The sequence below is a fragment of the Rhinatrema bivittatum genome, chromosome 8, assembly GCF_901001135.1.
Source record: "Rhinatrema bivittatum chromosome 8, aRhiBiv1.1, whole genome shotgun sequence".
Classification (NCBI taxonomy): domain Eukaryota; kingdom Metazoa; phylum Chordata; class Amphibia; order Gymnophiona; family Rhinatrematidae; genus Rhinatrema; species Rhinatrema bivittatum.
In genome coordinates, this window is record NC_042622.1 from 151806476 (window position 1) to 151825147 (window position 18672).

Sequence of the window (18672 nt, forward strand, 5' to 3'; positions counted from 1 at the left end):
CTTGGGGATAACTTGGACAGAATGGCAGTTACTACTCTTAACAGAAACATGGGGTAACCTGCATGGAGTGGCAGTTCCTACCATAAGAAACTTACTGGATGGACCATTTGGTTTTTTTCCTGCCATCTTTACTATGTTTCTATATTACTATGACTCTTGGGTCCTCAGCATTGTGCAAAATGGATACTGGTTGCGTTTCCCCTAAATACCGTTCCTTCCACACTTATTGCCTCATCTAGATTCTTCTCATCTCTCATAGATACATCTGGAGGTGCAATCTTTTTTCCAGCACCAGGCAGTGAGGATCCTCCCTGCATTGCAACACGAGCAGGGTTTCTACTCCAGATACTTCCTCATCCCCAAGAAGTCAGGAAGATTACAACTGATTCTGCACCTGCAGCTTCTCAACAAGAATATCCTCTAGGAAAAATTCAAAATGAACTTCCTCAACACAATTTTCCCATTTATTCAACATGGCAAATGGATGTGTGCCCTGAATCTCAAGGACACCTATACTCTCATTCTAATCCACCTTCCATTTGGCCACTCCTCTGCCCCCAGAGCCTTTATGAAATGCCTTGCAGTAGTAGCAGTGCGTAATAATGCACCATTAGCGGTGCCCATCCCATGGTCAGCCCATCTTACCACCAGCTGGGCTCTGGTATGCCGGCATCACTGACATTTCTCAGTGACCCCTTAGGTTGAAGGGTCCTTGGTGGGAAACAGCCCATGGAGCTCCCTGATGACATCAGCAGGCTGGGACACAGCGTTCCAACTTTACGATGCCTTAGCAACAGGTCCTCTTCCATACATTTGCCTGCAATTTGAGATACTTCTTGTTCCTGCCCAGTTCCTGCATCTTCCTCCTTGTCGTGCTCCGGCCCTCCTACCTTGCTGCAACCTAGATCCTACCCGACTTCCTGTGCCTCCTGTACCTTGACTCCTCTGCTCTCCCTACTGACCTTGGACTGAATCCTAACCACGTCTTGCCTGCCTTAGCACAGACATTGACCATGCCTTGCCTGACACTTGCCTCAACCTTAGCCCAGACATTGAACACTCTTCTCCTGCTATGACCTTGAACTAATTCAAATGGACAGTCAAAGCGCCATGCTTTATGTCAACAAGGAGGGAGGTGGCTTCTCTGCTGGGAAACGCTGAAAATATGGAACTGGACAGAAAGATATCAAATGACCCTACTGGCAACGTTTCTGGGTGACTCCAAAACTCTAGTGGATCATCTCAGTAGAATGTTTCAACCTCATGAGTGGTCTCTGCAACAATCAAAAGCAAACAAACTGTTCAACTTCTAGGGTCTACAACAGTGGACCTGTTTGCATCATAGCAAAACACAAAACAAAATAATTTTGTTCCATTCTACCAAGTAGTCACAGACTAGCACAAGATGCTTTCCATCTCTATTGGGGCCAAAGCTTCATACACACTTTTCCACTGATACCACTCATTGCCAGAACTTCACAGAAAGTTCTTCAGGATTGTGCCCACCTGGTCTTCATAGCATTGACTTGGCCCAAAAATATTTGGTATGCATATCTCATCAAGCTTTCCAGCAGTCCTCCCATACCTCAGGGGTCAGACCCTGCTCTTTTAACTCAAGGTGATGGGATGCTCTTTCATCCCAGTCTTTCAGCCCTCAGCCTCATTGGATGTTCAGCACTCAGTGATGGTCAATTTTCATTAACCATCAGAGATTGAAAACATATTGAGGTCCATATTCAAAAGCCATTTAGATGGATAACGTAATAGTTATCCATCTAAATGGCTTACCCAGCTATATTTAGCCCTTACCCAACTAAATTCTAGCTGGGTAACTAGTTACCCAGCTAGAATTTAGCCAGATAAGATGGGCACATTCCGTGGGGGGAGCAAAGTTAGCCAGTTAAGTTAACCTGCTAACTATGATATTAAGAGTTAGCCAGCTAACCTAATGGCTAACACTGGTCGAGCCACATGGCTGTCTTAAAATTAGTCAGACAGCAGCTGAAAATGGACCCCATTGGTTTCCTCTGGAAAGACTTCAGCCAGAAATACTGTATCTTCAAATGGAAAAGATTTTCTGTCTGATGCCAACATGATTCCTACCCTTTTATATGTGAGCCTCTGCAGCTTTTACAATATATGCTTCACCTCTAATTCAGGCCTTGCCACTGCTTTAGCAAGAGTACATCTTAGCGTCATTGTGGCTTACCACACCTTGTTGGACAACAAACCAATCTCTACACATCCACCTGTTTCATTTTATCAAAGTACTCTGGCATACAGAAGCCTCCTGTTCCGTGGGATCTCAATGGGGTCCTCTCTCAATTGATAAAGCCTCCTTTCGAACCATTGGAATCTGCTCTTTAAAGTACATGACTTGGAAAGTGCTTTTTCTCATTGCAATCACTTTTGCAAGACAAGTTATTGAAATTCAGGCTCTCATCCACTACCCTCTGTATCTGCAGTTCTATCACAACGGTAGTTCTTAGAACACACCCACAATTTCTACCAAAATAGTCTGCGCTTTCCATATGAATCCATCTCCATGCACATAAGGGAGAAAAAGCCCTCCATTCTCTGTACTGAAAATGGGCCTTGCCATATTACAAAAGACATACAGCCTCATCAAGCTAACCAACTTTTCATCTCATACAACCCCAGCCACCTTGGAATAGCAGTCACCAAATGAACTTTATCCAATTGGTTAGCTCATTGCAACCATCACTGCTATGATCTAGCAGTACTTCAACTTACAGACTCAATCAAAGCTCCTAAATACCAGCTATTGATTCCTCTGTTGCTCATCTCAGAAAAATACCCATCACAGATATCTGCAAAGCTGCAACGATGTCTTCAGTCGACAAATTCATGTTCCATTGCTGTCTTGATAACATTTCAAAGACTGACAGTAGATTTGGACAAGCAGGTTTTTTTAAATCTGTTTTTGCTATAGTCCACTCTCCACAGTGGAGTCCGGGTTGCTTACTCAGTAATCGCTCCGCTGCAGCCCTCAACTTGGGACTCCCCACATGCAAAGGCTAATTCAGCCTGCTTATCGACAGACAAAGCAAGTTTGCTTACCATAAATTGTGTTTTCCGTACATAGCAGGATGAATTAGCCATGCAATTCCCACCCACCTATCTGAAGAGTCAATTACACTGCTAACTTCAGCTCTGTCGGTGACTGAGAAGGCTCACAGGGCAATGCCCACATGGATTGCCCACATGCATTGCACAGTAGAGCTCAAACCTCTACAGTTTGGAGAGATAAGTCTGTTCGGTGCCGCCGGATGACGTCATCCACGAGTAATAGCTAATTCATCCTGCTATCTACAAAAACCACCATTTACAGTAAGCAAGCATGCTTTAGCCAGCTAAAATCTAGTTGGATAAAAAAGAGGTGTTCCAGGAGCTTTCTGGAGCAGACCTGTTATCTGGCTAACTTAGATAATTTGTTTCTATCTGGCTAAGTTAGCCAGATAACGTTAGACATGCTTTCCAGGCTCCTATAAACTATCAGCCATTTTGTTTTGCTTTCTTTTTATTTTTATTTTTTGTGATCTAGACACAAATGATGAACAGACACTAAGATTTAAAAAAAAAAAACTTTTAGCACAGATATGAGGGATTTAGGTTGTGGTGTTTGGGGGTGTGGGGGACTAATAGCCATGGGTTCAGAGCAAAGGGGATACAGAATATGGCTTTGTGAAAGGGTAAAAGCTGAAAATCAAACCACACGTGTTGTAGATGGACCAGCAAGCAGTGCAATTCAACAACTCTCGCGTTTTCTTTAAAAAAAAAAAAAAAAATTTAATAAGGACAGACTAAGAAGTGCCTTTAGACATCTGTGATTTGGGCTTAATGCAGCAGATCTTTCATCTCCATTTGTTTCCTGATCTGCAGAGCTCAGCCTGCTATGGATCTCTGAAACACACATCACTGCTGCCCTTCAGCATCCCCTGCTATGCCAGTATTGAGTACCCTCCACAAAACACACACAGCTCTGCCAGTGTGCCTCATTTCTGCCCTGCTACAACTGCTGCTATTTCAATACTAAAGCACCCCCCACAAAATGTACGCAGCTCTACCAGTGCTTTTGCCTGCTGCATCCCTTTCTATTCTAGTACTAAGGGTACCCCCCTCACCCTCCACAAAACTCTGGCAAAACACACACACACACACACTCTTAAGCATACTAATGTTTGCAGATCTCTTTCAATACAATAAGCACCAGGACAAAACTGTTCTGTTCATTGCCCATAAACCTAGATTCCCTTCCAGCTCTGCTCTGCAAAGTCAACTCACAGTTAAGTGATTTAGCACTTTTGCTGCCTGAATGCAGAAAAAGGCCAATGTAACGCAGCAGATGCCTGTAATTTTCCGATATTGAATGCATTGTATTGTCATATGATGAATGATGTAAGCCATTTTGAGTCCCCTTGTGGGGGGAAAAAGGCAGTATAGAAATAAAATTATGTGCACACAGGAGGCAGAATGACTGACAATGGGATGAATTATTAGTTTAAAAAATGGTGTTTGAGCACTAAAGGACTTGGTTGCTCTTTGTTGAGCTCCCACAGTACTTTGCCTCCTCACAACGCCAGATATTATCTTCATGTTAAGTTCAACATTTGAAATATATCTGCACAGCCTGTCAGCTGGAGGGGGTTTTGTAGTGGATTGGAAAAATTTGGACCTATCATAGACTACTACCAGGAGGCTCCTGCATGCTCAATCTCCGGCAGTAATAGAAGCTGAACAGAATAGGGTCAGTTTTATAAAGGGATTTAGCCAGCTAGCTAAGAACTTGAGTGATTAGGTCAAAACCTTGAAAACTGGCTGTGCTAATTGTCTCAATTTAGCTGACCAAATTCTTAGTGGGGGCTGGGTATGAGGTTAGATTTGGGGAAGAAAGGTGACTAGTGCTGATTTTCAGTGCCAGCTTGGCCAGAGAAATTTAGGGGCTGCAATAACACCTTCCCTCCCAACTCTCTAAATGTAAAATAATGTTCCCCCGGCAACATGACCTCTTCTCTCCTCACTCTTAAAATATTAACAACAACAAAAAAAAGTCTCGCCTGCTGCATCCCAACCCCTTCCATTTATCCTTCCCCTTGCTTGAAAGGACAGGAGGAATGGAAGGGGGAGGATCCTCAGCTGGCACTGCCCTTTTTTTGGCAAGCAGGGATGGAGAAAAGAGAAATCCTACTACCAGGATACTTTTTTTTTTTTTTTAATGATTGCAGGGGGTGGAGAGAAGGAAGTTGGTCTATGGCATGGGCAACATTTTATGTTTCAAATATTATTAAACACTAAAAATCATTATACGAAACCAATTACTATTTTGAGGAAAGATGGTATCAGGGCGAAAGTGCCTAATTTGTAATCCCGCTTTCTCTCACCCGCAATGGGCCTCAGACAGTATCAGCCTCACCGGCACTGCAGTTGTAATCATCTACCGTCCCCTCATAAATACATTTTTAATAAACATCCTATACCTCACTTATTCATTTTACTGAAAACATTTATCTTTATTAAACAAATTAACTATTTTCTCATGTTTCTTCCTTTTCACTTCAAACCGCATTAAAAAGCAAAAAAGTACTTAGCTCCGAACGAAGCATTCAACAGTTACCCAACATGGACCATGTTTCGGCTGTCAAGGCGAACCCGCTAGGCCCACACTGATAGCTGGTGGACAGTTCTTATTGGGACTGGAGCTGGAGCTTCACCTATATTAGTCCCGTTCCCCAGGGGTTGGCAGGGCGTAGGCAAAAGACTCGTAAGGAGCGATCAAACAAAGTCAGGATATGAGCCAAGGGTCAGGGCTGGCAGCAAGCAAGCAAGGTGTATGGGTCCAGGCCAGAGTAGGGGCAGGCAGCAGGAATCAGTATCTGGGTCCCGGCCAAGGTCGGAGCAAGTGGAGATCCAAAGTAGTCAGTGTCCATAGCAGAAATTAGTACCAGGCAGGGCAGGCAAGAGAAGCAGAATCTGTAACAGAGGTCAGAACCAGGAATCAGGACAAGACAAACAGGAAAGTCAGGACAAATACAGAAGTCCAGGGCAAGGCAACAGAGAGATAGGGAAAGGCAGGGAGGCACAACAGGACAACAAGACACAGGGAGGTAGCAACATGCCTTTAGCTAGGGTACTGAGCATTACATGCACATCTAAGGCTGGTACATGAGCAAGAGTAGGAGGCATCATGGTAGCTTCCCTGCCGCTGAAGAACGTTGCTGCATCCTGGGGTGAGTCGGCCGGTAACAGGGCCAACCCGCTACCGGCCTATCATTACATCTCCTTAGGAATGAAACAGAAATCCAAAAAAGAAAGGGAAATCTAAATGAGATTTGCTGTATCATCATCTTCAAAATCTTTGGAGCATTTTTTGGAGGTTGGGGTGGGGGAGGGGGGGGCTATGGAGGGCAGCATTTTCTGGATAACAGATTTTAGCCTTCCATCTGCACATATTAATACTGATCCACGCTGAACAGAGGGTTTCTCTCTAAAAAGACAAGTACTGTATGTTGCAGCTCTTAAGGACCCGAAATAGCAGCTGTTGTGTTATTGCTTTCTGATTTATTAAAAATGTTGCTATTATATCTTGACTGTGCATTTATGCTTCTGATCCATAGCTTTCTCTGTGTGTGCTGGACATTTTGGATACACTGTCCATATAGCTTATTACTAATTAGGCAGCATCTTACTTGTGATGTCATGTGTGACCCCCCCCCCCTCCCTTTTCAAAAACAGGAAAGGTATGTGCTGAGAAATATTTTGATAATACACTTTACACTTATTAACTCAGTATTTTACCATTGAGTAATTAGCGTTAAAACATTTCAGTAATTCATCTGATGCTCTCAGGAGCAGACATCTTTGCAAGAGAGTACAAGATGACATCACACCTGCCTATTTGTAGGGTGTGACGACATAGTTTTTGAAGAGCAATCGAACAGGCTGTGTGTGCATGTGAGGTAACCTGTGATTGTCTTGCTATGATGACTGCCTCCAGGATTGCTAGAGAACCAAAAAAGAGCAATCAAAATGTCTCATATCTTTCATGCACACAAGGTGAATTTTATCATAGCTCACTGTTCAGCAGCATGCAGGAATAAACAACTTAGCTTGGGCCTAAGCTTTACCTTTTCCCCAAATTCAAGTCCACATCTTGGTTCCACTGGAGTAGCAATGATGGAAACCAAATGCCTGTCTCTTACTCTGGTTTCAGGTATCCAGCTGGAGAATGTGTTTGACTACAGTGAATACTGGGAGGTGGCTCGAGGGCTGTATGCAGCCTTCGACTGCACAGCCACCATGAAGTCAGGCAACGCAGATGTCTACGAGAATGAGATCCCTGGAGGCCAATACACCAACCTCCACTTTCAGGCCCACAGCATGGGACTGGGCAATAAGTTTAAGGAGGTTAAGAAGGCTTATGCTGAAGCCAACAAACTGCTGGGAGACCTGATCAAGGTGCAAATCTTAACTTCTCTTTCTGATCCGTGTATGAGCGTCATAGCTATGGGGCTAACACATTAAGTTCTAAAGTACATTGGCCACATTTATAGAGGACAAAAGGATTGTTGGGCATGATAAGAAAGGTAAGCTGTAGGGGAAAGTGCTGGTCTGGGGTTGGGGGAGGTGTTTTGAATGGGGCAAATGGGTTGGAAGTGGAGATGGGAAGAACACAAGAGAGGAAAATTTGGTTCTTACCTCCTAATTTTCATCCCAAAAAATCACAGATCTGTCCAGTCACGTGGGTTTTGCATCCCTACCAGCAGATGGAAGCAGAGAATAAAAACTTTTCAGGCAATGCTACATAACCGAGAGGGCCATTTGTAGTCCCTCACTATTGACCTGTACCCAAGCCAATGCACAGCCACACCCTTCCCTTCCTAGGATGAACATAGAACCCAGGGTTGGAGCCCCTAAACTGGAACCCTCACATCCAACAAAGGAACCAAAAACCTTTCAGTTCTAAAGGTGCCAAGTATACACACAAAGTACGTTCTACATTTAAATACTTATCGCAAACATTTCAGTCTTTTGGAATCAAGGGGGACGGGCTTCTGGACTGATCTGTGGTATTTCAGGAACAAACATTTTCAGGTAAGAACCAATTTTCCTTTCCTGTTCATACCTCGGATCAATCCAGACAAGCAGGATGTACCCAAGTTTCCCTATACTGGACAGGAACCCGAAAGCCCTTCTTGAAGAACACTCTCACCAAAACCTGCCTCTTCTGGTGCCCAAACATCTAACTGGTAATGTCTGATGAAAGTATGAAGAGAAGACCATATCGCCGCCCTACAGATCTCCTGTGATGGCACCAACTGGCACTCCATCCAGGAGGCTGCTTGCACTGTAGCAAAGAGCACCAACAACGCCTCTGGGATCATCTGACCTTAACAGAGAGAGGCTGAAAAAATAGTCTCTGTTAACCAACAAGCAATTGTGGCATTAGACACCCTAGCTCCTTTCTTTGTGGCCCAGAACAAGATAAATATTTGATCCAATCGTCGAAAACAGTGACTTTAAGATCCTGCAACAGAGTCCAACAAACATCCAATAAGTGAAGCTCCCTTCCATGCACTCTCTCCGAACACCAATTTGGAAACGCTAGAAGCGCTACAGTCTGGTTGAGGTGGAATGAAAAAATGACTTTTGGCAAAAATGAGGGCAGCGTACGCAAAGACACTCCATCCTCCTTAATTTGTAAGAATGGCTCTCTGCAGGACAAAGCCCGAAACTCCGAAATTTGCCTGGCCAAACAAATCGCCACCAGAAAGACCACCTTCAAAATGAGGTCTTTCAATGATGCTTTCCACAAAGGCTCAAAGGAGAACACAGAGAGCCTGCAGTACTAAGTTAAAGTTCTGTGAAGGACACAACCTATGCACTGACTGTCGCAAGTGCTTGACACCTTGAGAAATCATATGACATCAGGATGAGAAACCAGTGTCTTCCCTTGCCTCCTCTCTCAAAGACATTCTAAAGCCGCCACTTGTACCCAAAGCAAATTGTAGGCCAGCCCCTTTTTCAAGCCCTGTTGTAAAAAGGCCAAGGTGTCAGGAATATCCACCCGCACCAAATCCAGACCCTCCTCCAAACATCAGGACTTGAACAGTCTCCACATCCTGCCATAAGCCTGTGAGGTAGAAGGTCTCCTTGCCTAAAGTAAAGTAGTAGTAACTGGCTCAGAGTACCCTTTCAAACTTAAGTGTCTCTTCTCAAAAGCCAAGCCTTCAGACAAAAGTGATCTACCTGATCCAAGAAGATGGATCCTTGTCGGAGTAAGCCTTAGAGGTGAGCCAACCTGAGGGGTCCGTCTATGGAGAGATGAACCAGATCCTTAAACCACGGGCACCACCAAGACTACTCTGCCTGGATGTCGTTCTGTTCTCCGCAACACCCGCCCTATGAGAAGCCATGGAGGAAACACATTCAGCAGAATCTTTGTTGGCCACAGAAGAACCAGAGCAACGATCCCTTCAGCTCCCACCCTCTTGTCTGTGACTGAAGAACCTCGTCGCTTTGGAATTGCTTCACAATGCTATCAGATCCATTTGGGGACTGCCCCACCTGGCTTGAATGAGGTCCAGGCCTCTGACAGCAATTCCCATTCCCCCAGATCCAATTGCTGCCTGCTGAGATAATCCACCTGTACATTGTCTATGCCAGCCACAGGTGAGGCCACTGTCCCCTCTAAATATTTCTCTGCCCAAGCAAAGAGCTCCTGGGACTCTAGCACCACACCTCACCTCTTCATCCCACTTTGTCGATTGATATACGCCACCATTGTTGCATTATCCAAGAATGCTCTCACCATCGGTCCCCGAAACTGTGAGAGGAACCCTAGCAACACTCTGCAAACCGCCCTTGTTTCCAAATGATTGATAGACCAAGATGCTTCTTCTGGTGACCACAGACCTTGTGCTGTCCACCCCTGACCATGCCCCAACTTCTAAGGCTGGCATCCATGGTTACCACCACCCAGTTTGGGTCCTCCAGATCTACCCCCTTTTCCAAATTGTGACGACACAGCCACCATGAAAAACTGCATCTGGAGACAACCTGCAGCGGCAATGGCAGATGAAATTCCTTCAACATTGGACTCCAATGGGACAGAAGTGCCCTCTGGAGTGGACACTTGTGAGAAAATGCCCATGGCACCAAATCTAGCATAGATACCATAGAACCCAGGACCTGCAGGTAATCCTAGGCCCTGGGAACCAGCATTCTCAGTAGCCAGACCACCTGCGACTGCAACTCCAGAACCCTTTCTGAGGTAACCTTGCTCTACTGGGTGCCGAATCTTGTTCCCAAGCACACTAATGATTGAAACGGAGCATGGTGGCTCTTTGCTAAATTCCTAACCCTAACCCCCCCCCCCCCCCAGCCCAGAGGTCACAGTATCTCCAGCACCCTCCGAAAAGACTGAGAATATTCCTCCTCCAACTTCACTTGTATAAGCCAGTTGCCAGATATGGGTGAACCAGAATTCCCTCCTTTCACAACGCTGCAGCTACTACGACCATCACCTTCGTGAAACTCTACGGCTCCATCGCTAACCCAAAAGGAAGAGCTCTAAATGCTGCCCCAGCACCATGAAACAAAGAAATTTCTGATGATCTGCACGTATGGGGACATAAGAACATGCCATACTGAGTCAGACCATGGGTCCATCAAGCCCAGCATCCTGTCTCCAACTGTGGCCAATCCAGGCCATAAGAACCTGGCAAGTACCCAAAAACTGTCTATCCCATGTTACTGTTGCTGGCAATAGTAGTGGCTATTTTCTAAGTCAACTTAATTAATAGCAGGTAATGGACTTCTCCTCCAAAAACTTATCCAATCCTTTTTAAACCCAGTTACACTAACTGCACTAACCACATCCCCTGGCAACAAATTCCAGAGTGAAAAAGAACTTTCTCTGATTAGTTTTAAATATTCCACATGCTAACTTCATGGAGTGCCCCTCTAGTCCTTCTATTATCCGAAAGAGTAAATACCATCCAGTCCAGGTGATTTACTACTCTTCAGTTTGTCAATCAGGACTCTACCACATTTTCTAGGTTCACCATGATTTGGTTTAGTCCATCTGATTCATTACCCATGAAAACCTTCTCCGGAACAGGTATTTCCCCAACATCCTTCATTTCATTTTCATTTATTAAAATTTATTAATCGCCTACCACAAGGAGGCCTAGGCGATTTACACCATCAACATACATAATAAAAACATAAAATTGACATGTACAATAACACACAATTTTCATTTGTTTCACAGAAACAATAAGGCTCAATATCATATAGATAGAATCCTCTTCAGCAAACACAGAAGCAAAGAAATCATTTGATCTTTCCGCCATGGCCTTATCTTCTCTAAGTGCCCCTTTAACCCCTCGATCATCTAACGGTCCAACTGACTCCCTCACAGGTTTTCTGCTTCGGATATATTTAAAAATGTTTTTACTGTGAGCTTTTGCCTCTATGGCCAATTTCTTTTCAAATTCTCTCTTAGCCTGTCTTATCAATGTCTTACATTTAACTTGCCAACGCTTATGCTTTATCCTATTTTCTTCTGTTGGATCCTTCTTCCAATTTTTGAATGAAGATTTTTTGGATAAAATAGCTTCTTTCACCTCACCTTTTAACCATGTCTGTAATCGTTTTGCCTTCCTTCCACCTTTCTTAATGTGTGGAATACATCTGGACTGTGCTTCTAGGATGGTATTCTTAAGAATGTCCACGCCTCTTGCACACTTTTTACCTTTATAGCTGCTCCTTTCAGTTTTTTCCTATTTTTCTCATTTTATCAAAGTTTCCCTTTTGAAAGTTTAGCACGAGAGCCATGGATTTGCTTACTGTCCCCCTTTCAGTCATTAACGGCAGGGGAGAAAGTCTGATACTTCACTTTCAATGCATATCCAGCATAACTCTCTGCTTCAACAGCAGGGGGAATGAAGAAAAGTGGATCTATATACAGACAACAACCAACAAGGACTGAATTACGTAGTCTGGGTAAACAAATAAGCATGGGTGTAGCTTGCTTATTGCGGCGGATACTACCCCTAACTAATTAACAGGCCGATACAGTACAGTGCGCTCTGACGGAGCGCACTGTTAGCCTGCTCTTGGATGCACGTTTTCCCTTACCCCTTATTCAGTAAGGGGAGGAAAACACGCATCCAACCCGCGGCACCTAATAGCGCCCTCAACATGCAAATGCATGTTGAGGGCCCTATTAGGTATGCGCGCGGGACACAGAAAGTAAAATGTGCAGCCAAGCCGCACATTTTACTTTCAGAAATTAGTGCCAACCCAAAGGTAGGCACTAATTTCTTCCAGCACCGGGAAAGTGCACAGAAAAGCAGTAAAAACTGCTTTTCTGTGCACCCTCCGAATTAATATCATGGCGATATTAAGTCTGAGGTCCCGAAGAGTAAAAAAAGTTAAAAACAACAAAAAAAAAAATTTGAATTCGGCCCACGGCTGTCGGGCCAAAAACCGGACGCTCAATTTTGCCGGCGTCCGGTTTCCGAGCCCGTGGCTGTCAGCGGGCTCGAGAACCGATGCCGGCAAAATTGAGCGTCGGCTGTCAAACCCGCTGACAGCCGCCGCTCCGGGCTAAAAGGAGGCGCTAGGGACGCGCTAGTGTCCCTAGCGCCTCCTTTTCCCCCGTTTCTACCGCACCACCTAATTTGAATACTGAATCGCGCACACCGGCGAGGGGCTGGTGTGCGTGCTGGGAGAGCGGGCTTTCGTCTGCTCTCCCGCGGACTTTACTGAATCGGCCTGTAAGCTAGATATTTCACTTAGATGCAGCTCCAACACTGCTCTCTTCATTAATGGTGGGAGTGGAAGGGAAATAGAACCAAAAGGTTACTAAGAGCCAAGAGTAACAGATAAGTATGAGGGAAAAAAAAAGTGCGAAGCTTGCTGGGCAGACTGGATGGGCCATTTGGTCGTCTTCTGCCGTCATTTCTATGTTTCTATATATATTAATTCAAATTTGATCATATTATGATCACTATTGCCAAGTAGCCCCACCACCGTTACCTCTCTCACCAAGTCCTGTGCTCCACTGAGAATTAAATCTAAAATTGCTCCCTCTCTCGTCGGTTCCTGGAATGGGCAGATATGCCGCCATCAAATCCAGTGAAGCCAAAAACTCCCCTTGACAGGCCACTGCTGTCACTGTCTGCAACTTCTCTATATGGAAGCTTGGAACTCTCAGCACCTCATTGACCTTCTATAGATCAAGGATGGGCTGGAAGGTGCTCTCTTTCTTGGGAACCACAAAGTAAATAGAGTATCTTCCTTGGCCCTTTTCGTTGATCGTACCCAAGATGTTTGCATCTGACACCTGGAGGCAATGTAATGTATCCCGCACTGCCTCTCGCTTACTGTGGGTCACATAATGAGACAACATGAAGGCTTCTCTGATGGGGCTAGAAAATTCTAAAGCGTAGCTGTCTACTATCACCTCTAGAACCCATTGGTCCGAGGTGATCGTGGTCCACTTCTTGTAAAAACGTGTCAGGCAACCCCTGTCAGGTTCCACGAGAGAGCGGACCAGCCTGATTTCCTTGTAAGGATTTACTGCCTCCAGAGCTATTTCTGGGAGGTCTTCAGGAACCCTGAAAGGACTGTTGTCGACCTGATCCTTGCTTGTACACGGAAGCTGGAGAGCCCTTGTTGGGGCGAATCCTTCTCATATCCATGAAACGAGCACAAACCGGGAATGTCTTTTTGCCGCTCTTCTTGTCCTCCTTCAGCTTATTCCCCTTCGACTCCCGCAAATGTTTCATGAACTGTTCATGGTCCTCTCCAAATTGTATTTTTCTCTTTGAAGGGAAGATTACTTAGCTGGGACTTGGATCATATATCCGCCAACCAATTCCGCAATCACAGAAGTCTTCATGCTGACACCACCAAACCATACTCCCTGCCGAAGTCTGGACCAAATCATACGGTTAGTCTGCCACATATGCAACTCTGGCTTCCAACTAGACCGCCTGCTTAGAATCACCCATCAGGGCAAAGTCTTTCTCCTGAGACTTCTATAGCCAGTGTAAACAGTCTCTTTGCATCAGACTAGCACAGATAGCCACCCGAAGACTTAAGGCAGAGACCTCAAATATACTCTACACCTGAATTTCCAACATGTAGTCCTGGACATCCTTTAACGCAGCGGACCCCACCATTGGGATTGTTGTCTTCTTGGTGACTGCCGAAACTGAAGCATCTACCTTTGGCAACACCAAAAGCTCTAAAGTGTCCTCCGTTAAATGATACAACTTCACCATCACCCTGGCCACCTTGAGACCTGTTTCTGGAAAATCCTATTCCCAGTTTACCAACTTCTTCACTCTCTTAGGCAATGGAAAAACCTTTGGCAGACCTCACAGCCCATCCAGGACCAGATCCACCTCTTCATTATCTGACGACTCCTGGAGCACTTTAATTTCCAGCTCCTTTAGCACCTGGGGCATAAGGGGTCTCAACTCCTCTTTACGGAACAACCGGACTACCTGCGGGTCATCCCTCTCTGCAATCAGGATCTCCTCCAGGTCAGATAAATCCTTGTTGCCATCAAGGTACTTCCCCATGGTCTCATCTGCCGGATCATCCCCAAGACCATTACCTAGCCCATCCAGCAAATCAGAATTCTCCAATTCCTCACATCCATCAGGATGGCTAAGGCCCAAACAATCAAAGCAGATCCCTCGACCCCCTTGACCAGGGACCCCTAGATCTCTTTGAGAGTTGCTGCAGCTTCTGACTCAGGGTTCGTTTAGCCTCTCTCCTGGCCAAATAGGCCTTAAGGAGAAGTAAAATAAAGTTTTTTTGAGAAATCCTCCATAATTACTGCCCCCGTCATCTTGCACGGCTTCCTTGGTCACTCCTTTATCCCCCTGACCTTCCAACCATCTGCAGTGCTGGAGACAGGGGCGGAGGATAATCCCTGGACTCCCACAAAGCTGACCATTTATTGCATCGTGCACCTCTCCTGCCTGCCTTGTTTACATCTCTCTCCGGAGCATCCTTGATAGGCCCCTACGATCAGGTGGCTTTTCTGCTGCTTGCCACCCCTGTGGAGGGATCCTTCCCTCTGGCAACATAGTCTCCACATAGCGTGGCTGTAGCCACAGGCCCAATAAGTCTTCCCGCGCTCAGATGCCAGCGTTATTACAGAAACACATGTGACACTCTCACCGAGCTTCCCTGCCGCACCAAAAGTGAAAGTTTATTTGCAGCGCAAGTCTCCTTCCACAATGCCCCGGATGTCCAGAATGCAGGCCAACATATGTTGCTTCTCCTTCCCCGAGCACCTGCTATGTCACTCCAACAGCCCTTCACTCAGTTGAGCTTTTTTTTTTTTTAAATGAAACATACTCAAAGCTGCAACCAAAGAAAAACAAAACAACCCCAGACAGAAGACAGAATACTTCCTTGCTGCTGGCTGAACACTTGAGGAAGAAGACCTTAGGCAGAAAGAGGAAACCAGGACCACTGTTTTTCAGACCCCTGGATGCTGTGGGCTAAAGCCGATCAGGGATTGCCACCCCACCCCCAACCCAGTCGTCCGGCTCAACCTGGGGAATGGCCCACGAAGATACCTAACATCTCAGGAAGTGTCTTTTCTAATCTTCTTTCTGCTCTTTCTTCTAATATGTCACTCCCCTCCCAGACTACAGGTTTGTACCTCTGCCATCTTCTGGAGACAGAAAAATACTGGGGGATTGCAGGTGGCGCTCTCACTTATGTGGCAGTGCCTGAAAAGTTTTTATTCTCTGCCTCCATCTGCTGGTAAGATTGCAAAACCCACTTGTCTGGACTGATCTGGGGTATGAACAGGAAAATTTGCCATACTAAGTCAAACCAAAGGTCCTTCAAGCCCAGTATCCTGTTTTCAACAGTGGCTGGTCCAGGTCACAAGTACCTGGCATGATCCCAAAAGATCGATAGATTCCATGCTGCTTATCCCAGGAATGAACAGTGATATCCCCGAGTCTACCTTTATAATGGTTTATGCATTATTCTTACTGGAATTTCTCCAAACCTTTTTTTAATCCCAGCTACACTAACAGCTTTTACTACATTCTCTGGCAATGAATTCCAGAGTTTGAGTTGGGTAAAAAAATATTTTCTCCTAGTTGCCTTAAATATATTACCTAGTAACTTCATTGTTTGTACCCTAGTCTTTGTTCTTTTTCAAAAGAGAAAACAATTGATTTGCGTTTACCCATTCCACTCCACTGATTATTTTATAGACCTCTTATATCTCCCCTCAGCCATCTCTTTTCCAAGTTTTCAATGGTGATGTCAGATGAATTGAACCAAATCACAGTGAACCTGGAAGATTTAGTAGACAGATTGACAGACTAAGGAGTAGCAGGTCACCTGGACCAGATGGTATGCACCCCAGGGTTCTGAAGGAACTCGAAAATGAAATTTCAGATCTGTTAGTTAAAATTTATAACGTATCATTAAAATCATCCATTGTGCCTGAAGACTAGAGGGTGGCTAATGTAAACCCAATATTTAAAAAGGGCTCCAAGGGTGATCCGGGAAACTATAGACCAGTGAGCCTGACTTCATTGCCGGGAAAATTAGTGGAAATTATTCTAAAGATCAAAATCACAGAACATATAGATAGACGAGGTATAATGGAACACAGTCAGCATGGATTTACCCAAGGGAAGTCTTGCCTCACAAATCTGCTTCATTATTTGAAGGGGTTAATAAACACAGATAAAGGTGAACCAGTAGATGTAGTGTATTTGGATTTTCAGAAGGTGTTAGACAAAGTCCCTCATAAGAGGCTTCTAAGAAAACTAAAAAGTCATGGAATAGGAGGCAATGTCCTTTCATGGATTACAAGCTGGTTAAAAGACAGGAAACAGAGTAGGATTAAATGGTCAATTTTCTCAGTGGAAAATAGGTAAACAGTGGAGTGCCTCAGGGATCTGTACTTGGACCAGTGCTTTTCAAAATATTTATAAATGATCTGAAAAGGAATACAACAAGTGAGGTAATCAGATTTGCAGATGATTCAAAATTATTCAGAGTAGTTAAATCATATGCAGATTGTGATAATTTGCAAGAGGACCTTGCAGAACTGGAAGATTGGGCATCCAAATGGAAGATGAAATTTAATGCAAGGTGATGCATATAGGGAAAAATAACCCATGCTGTAGTTACACGATTATGTTCCTTATTAGGTCTACCACCCAGGGGAAAGTTCTAGGTATCATAGTGGATAGTACATTGAAATAGTCTGCTCAGTGTGCTGCAGCAGTCTAAAAAGCAAACAATGTTAGGAATTATTAGGAAGGGAATGGTGAATAAAATGAAAAATGTCATAATGCCTCTATATCGCTCCATGGTGAGACCGCACCTTGAGTACTGGTACAATTCTGGTCGCCACATTTTAAAAAAGACATAGTTGCACTGGAGAAGGTACGCAAATGGTGACCAAAATGATAAAGGAAATGGAACGTCTCCCCTATGAGGAAAGGCTAAAGAGGTTAGGGCTGTTCAGCTTGGAGAAGAGTTGGTGGAGGGGGGATATTATAGAGGTCTATAAAATCATGAGAGGTCTAGAATGGGTAAATGTGAATCAGTTATTTACTCTTTCAAATAATAGAAGGACTAGGGGGCACTCCATGAAGTCAGCAAGTAGCACATTTAAAACAAATCGGAGAAATTTCTTTTTCATTCATTGTGCAATTAAGCTCTGTAATTTGTTGCCAGAGAATGTCATTAAGGCAGTTATTGTAGCTGAGTTAAAAACAAACAAAAAAAAATTTGGATAAGTTCCTGGAGGAGAGGCAATAGCTGCTGCTATTACTGGCATTAGTAGCATGGGATTTACTTCATGTTTGGGTCCTTGCCAAGTACTTGTAACCTGGATTGGCCGCTGCTGGAAACAAGATGCTGGGCTTGATAGACCCTTGGTCTGACCCAGTATGGCAACTTCTTATGTTCTTTTGTTGTTAAGCTGAAAAGCCCTAACCTCTAGCTTTTCCTCACTGGAGATTCATTACATCTTATTTCATTTTGGTCACCCTTCTCTGTACCTTTTCTAATTCTGCTATATCTTTTTTGAGATGCAATCTAAATAAGTTCGATTTATGTGGTTAAGTGGTGGCACTTAGCCGGATAAGTCTGAAAAGTGCTATTTGTCCATCTGAATAGCACTTTTTGTTCTTATCCGGGGATGTATGATGGCCGGATAAGTCTCAAAAATGCTATTTATCAGGAGGACTAACATCCTGCTGTCCTAGCAGAACACCTGTTAAAGGTAAGCATCTGTGGTGTCTCGATGTAGGGCACTGTATGTGAGATCATGACTTCATTATAATGCTCAGAGGCGGTAACTGCTGCCTCTAAGGTTGTGACACCTTGCTTTATGACTCATTATCTCATCTCTGCAGGTGCATACAGATACTGTTCTAAGACAATTTCAAAAATTAATTCCATCGGGTTTTTCCCCTCCAGTTCTACCATCTGCAGGCTAAGTCCCTAAGCTTCTTGGCTAACAATCTTGGCCTCTCCTGGGAATCCATTCTAGTAGCTATAAGAGTCCTTAGTGAGCCCTAAATGGTCCTTAATTGCTGTTTTCACCACCTCACGGTTATTTACCTGTTCTGTCCCCAG

At 44.5% G+C, this 18672-nt stretch overlaps 1 protein-coding gene across 5 annotated transcripts in view; it reads left to right on the plus strand.

Moving 5' to 3' along the window:
* PC (pyruvate carboxylase) overlaps nucleotides 1–18672 on the plus strand; it is a 582027-nt gene that overhangs the window by 496733 nt on the left and 66622 nt on the right. For all 5 annotated transcript variants that reach the window (XM_029611112.1, XM_029611108.1, XM_029611109.1 and 2 more), the window contains one exon: nucleotides 7232–7476. In XM_029611112.1, the coding sequence (XP_029466972.1) occupies nucleotides 7232–7476 (245 nt within the window). The remainder of the gene's footprint in view (nucleotides 1–7231; nucleotides 7477–18672) is intronic.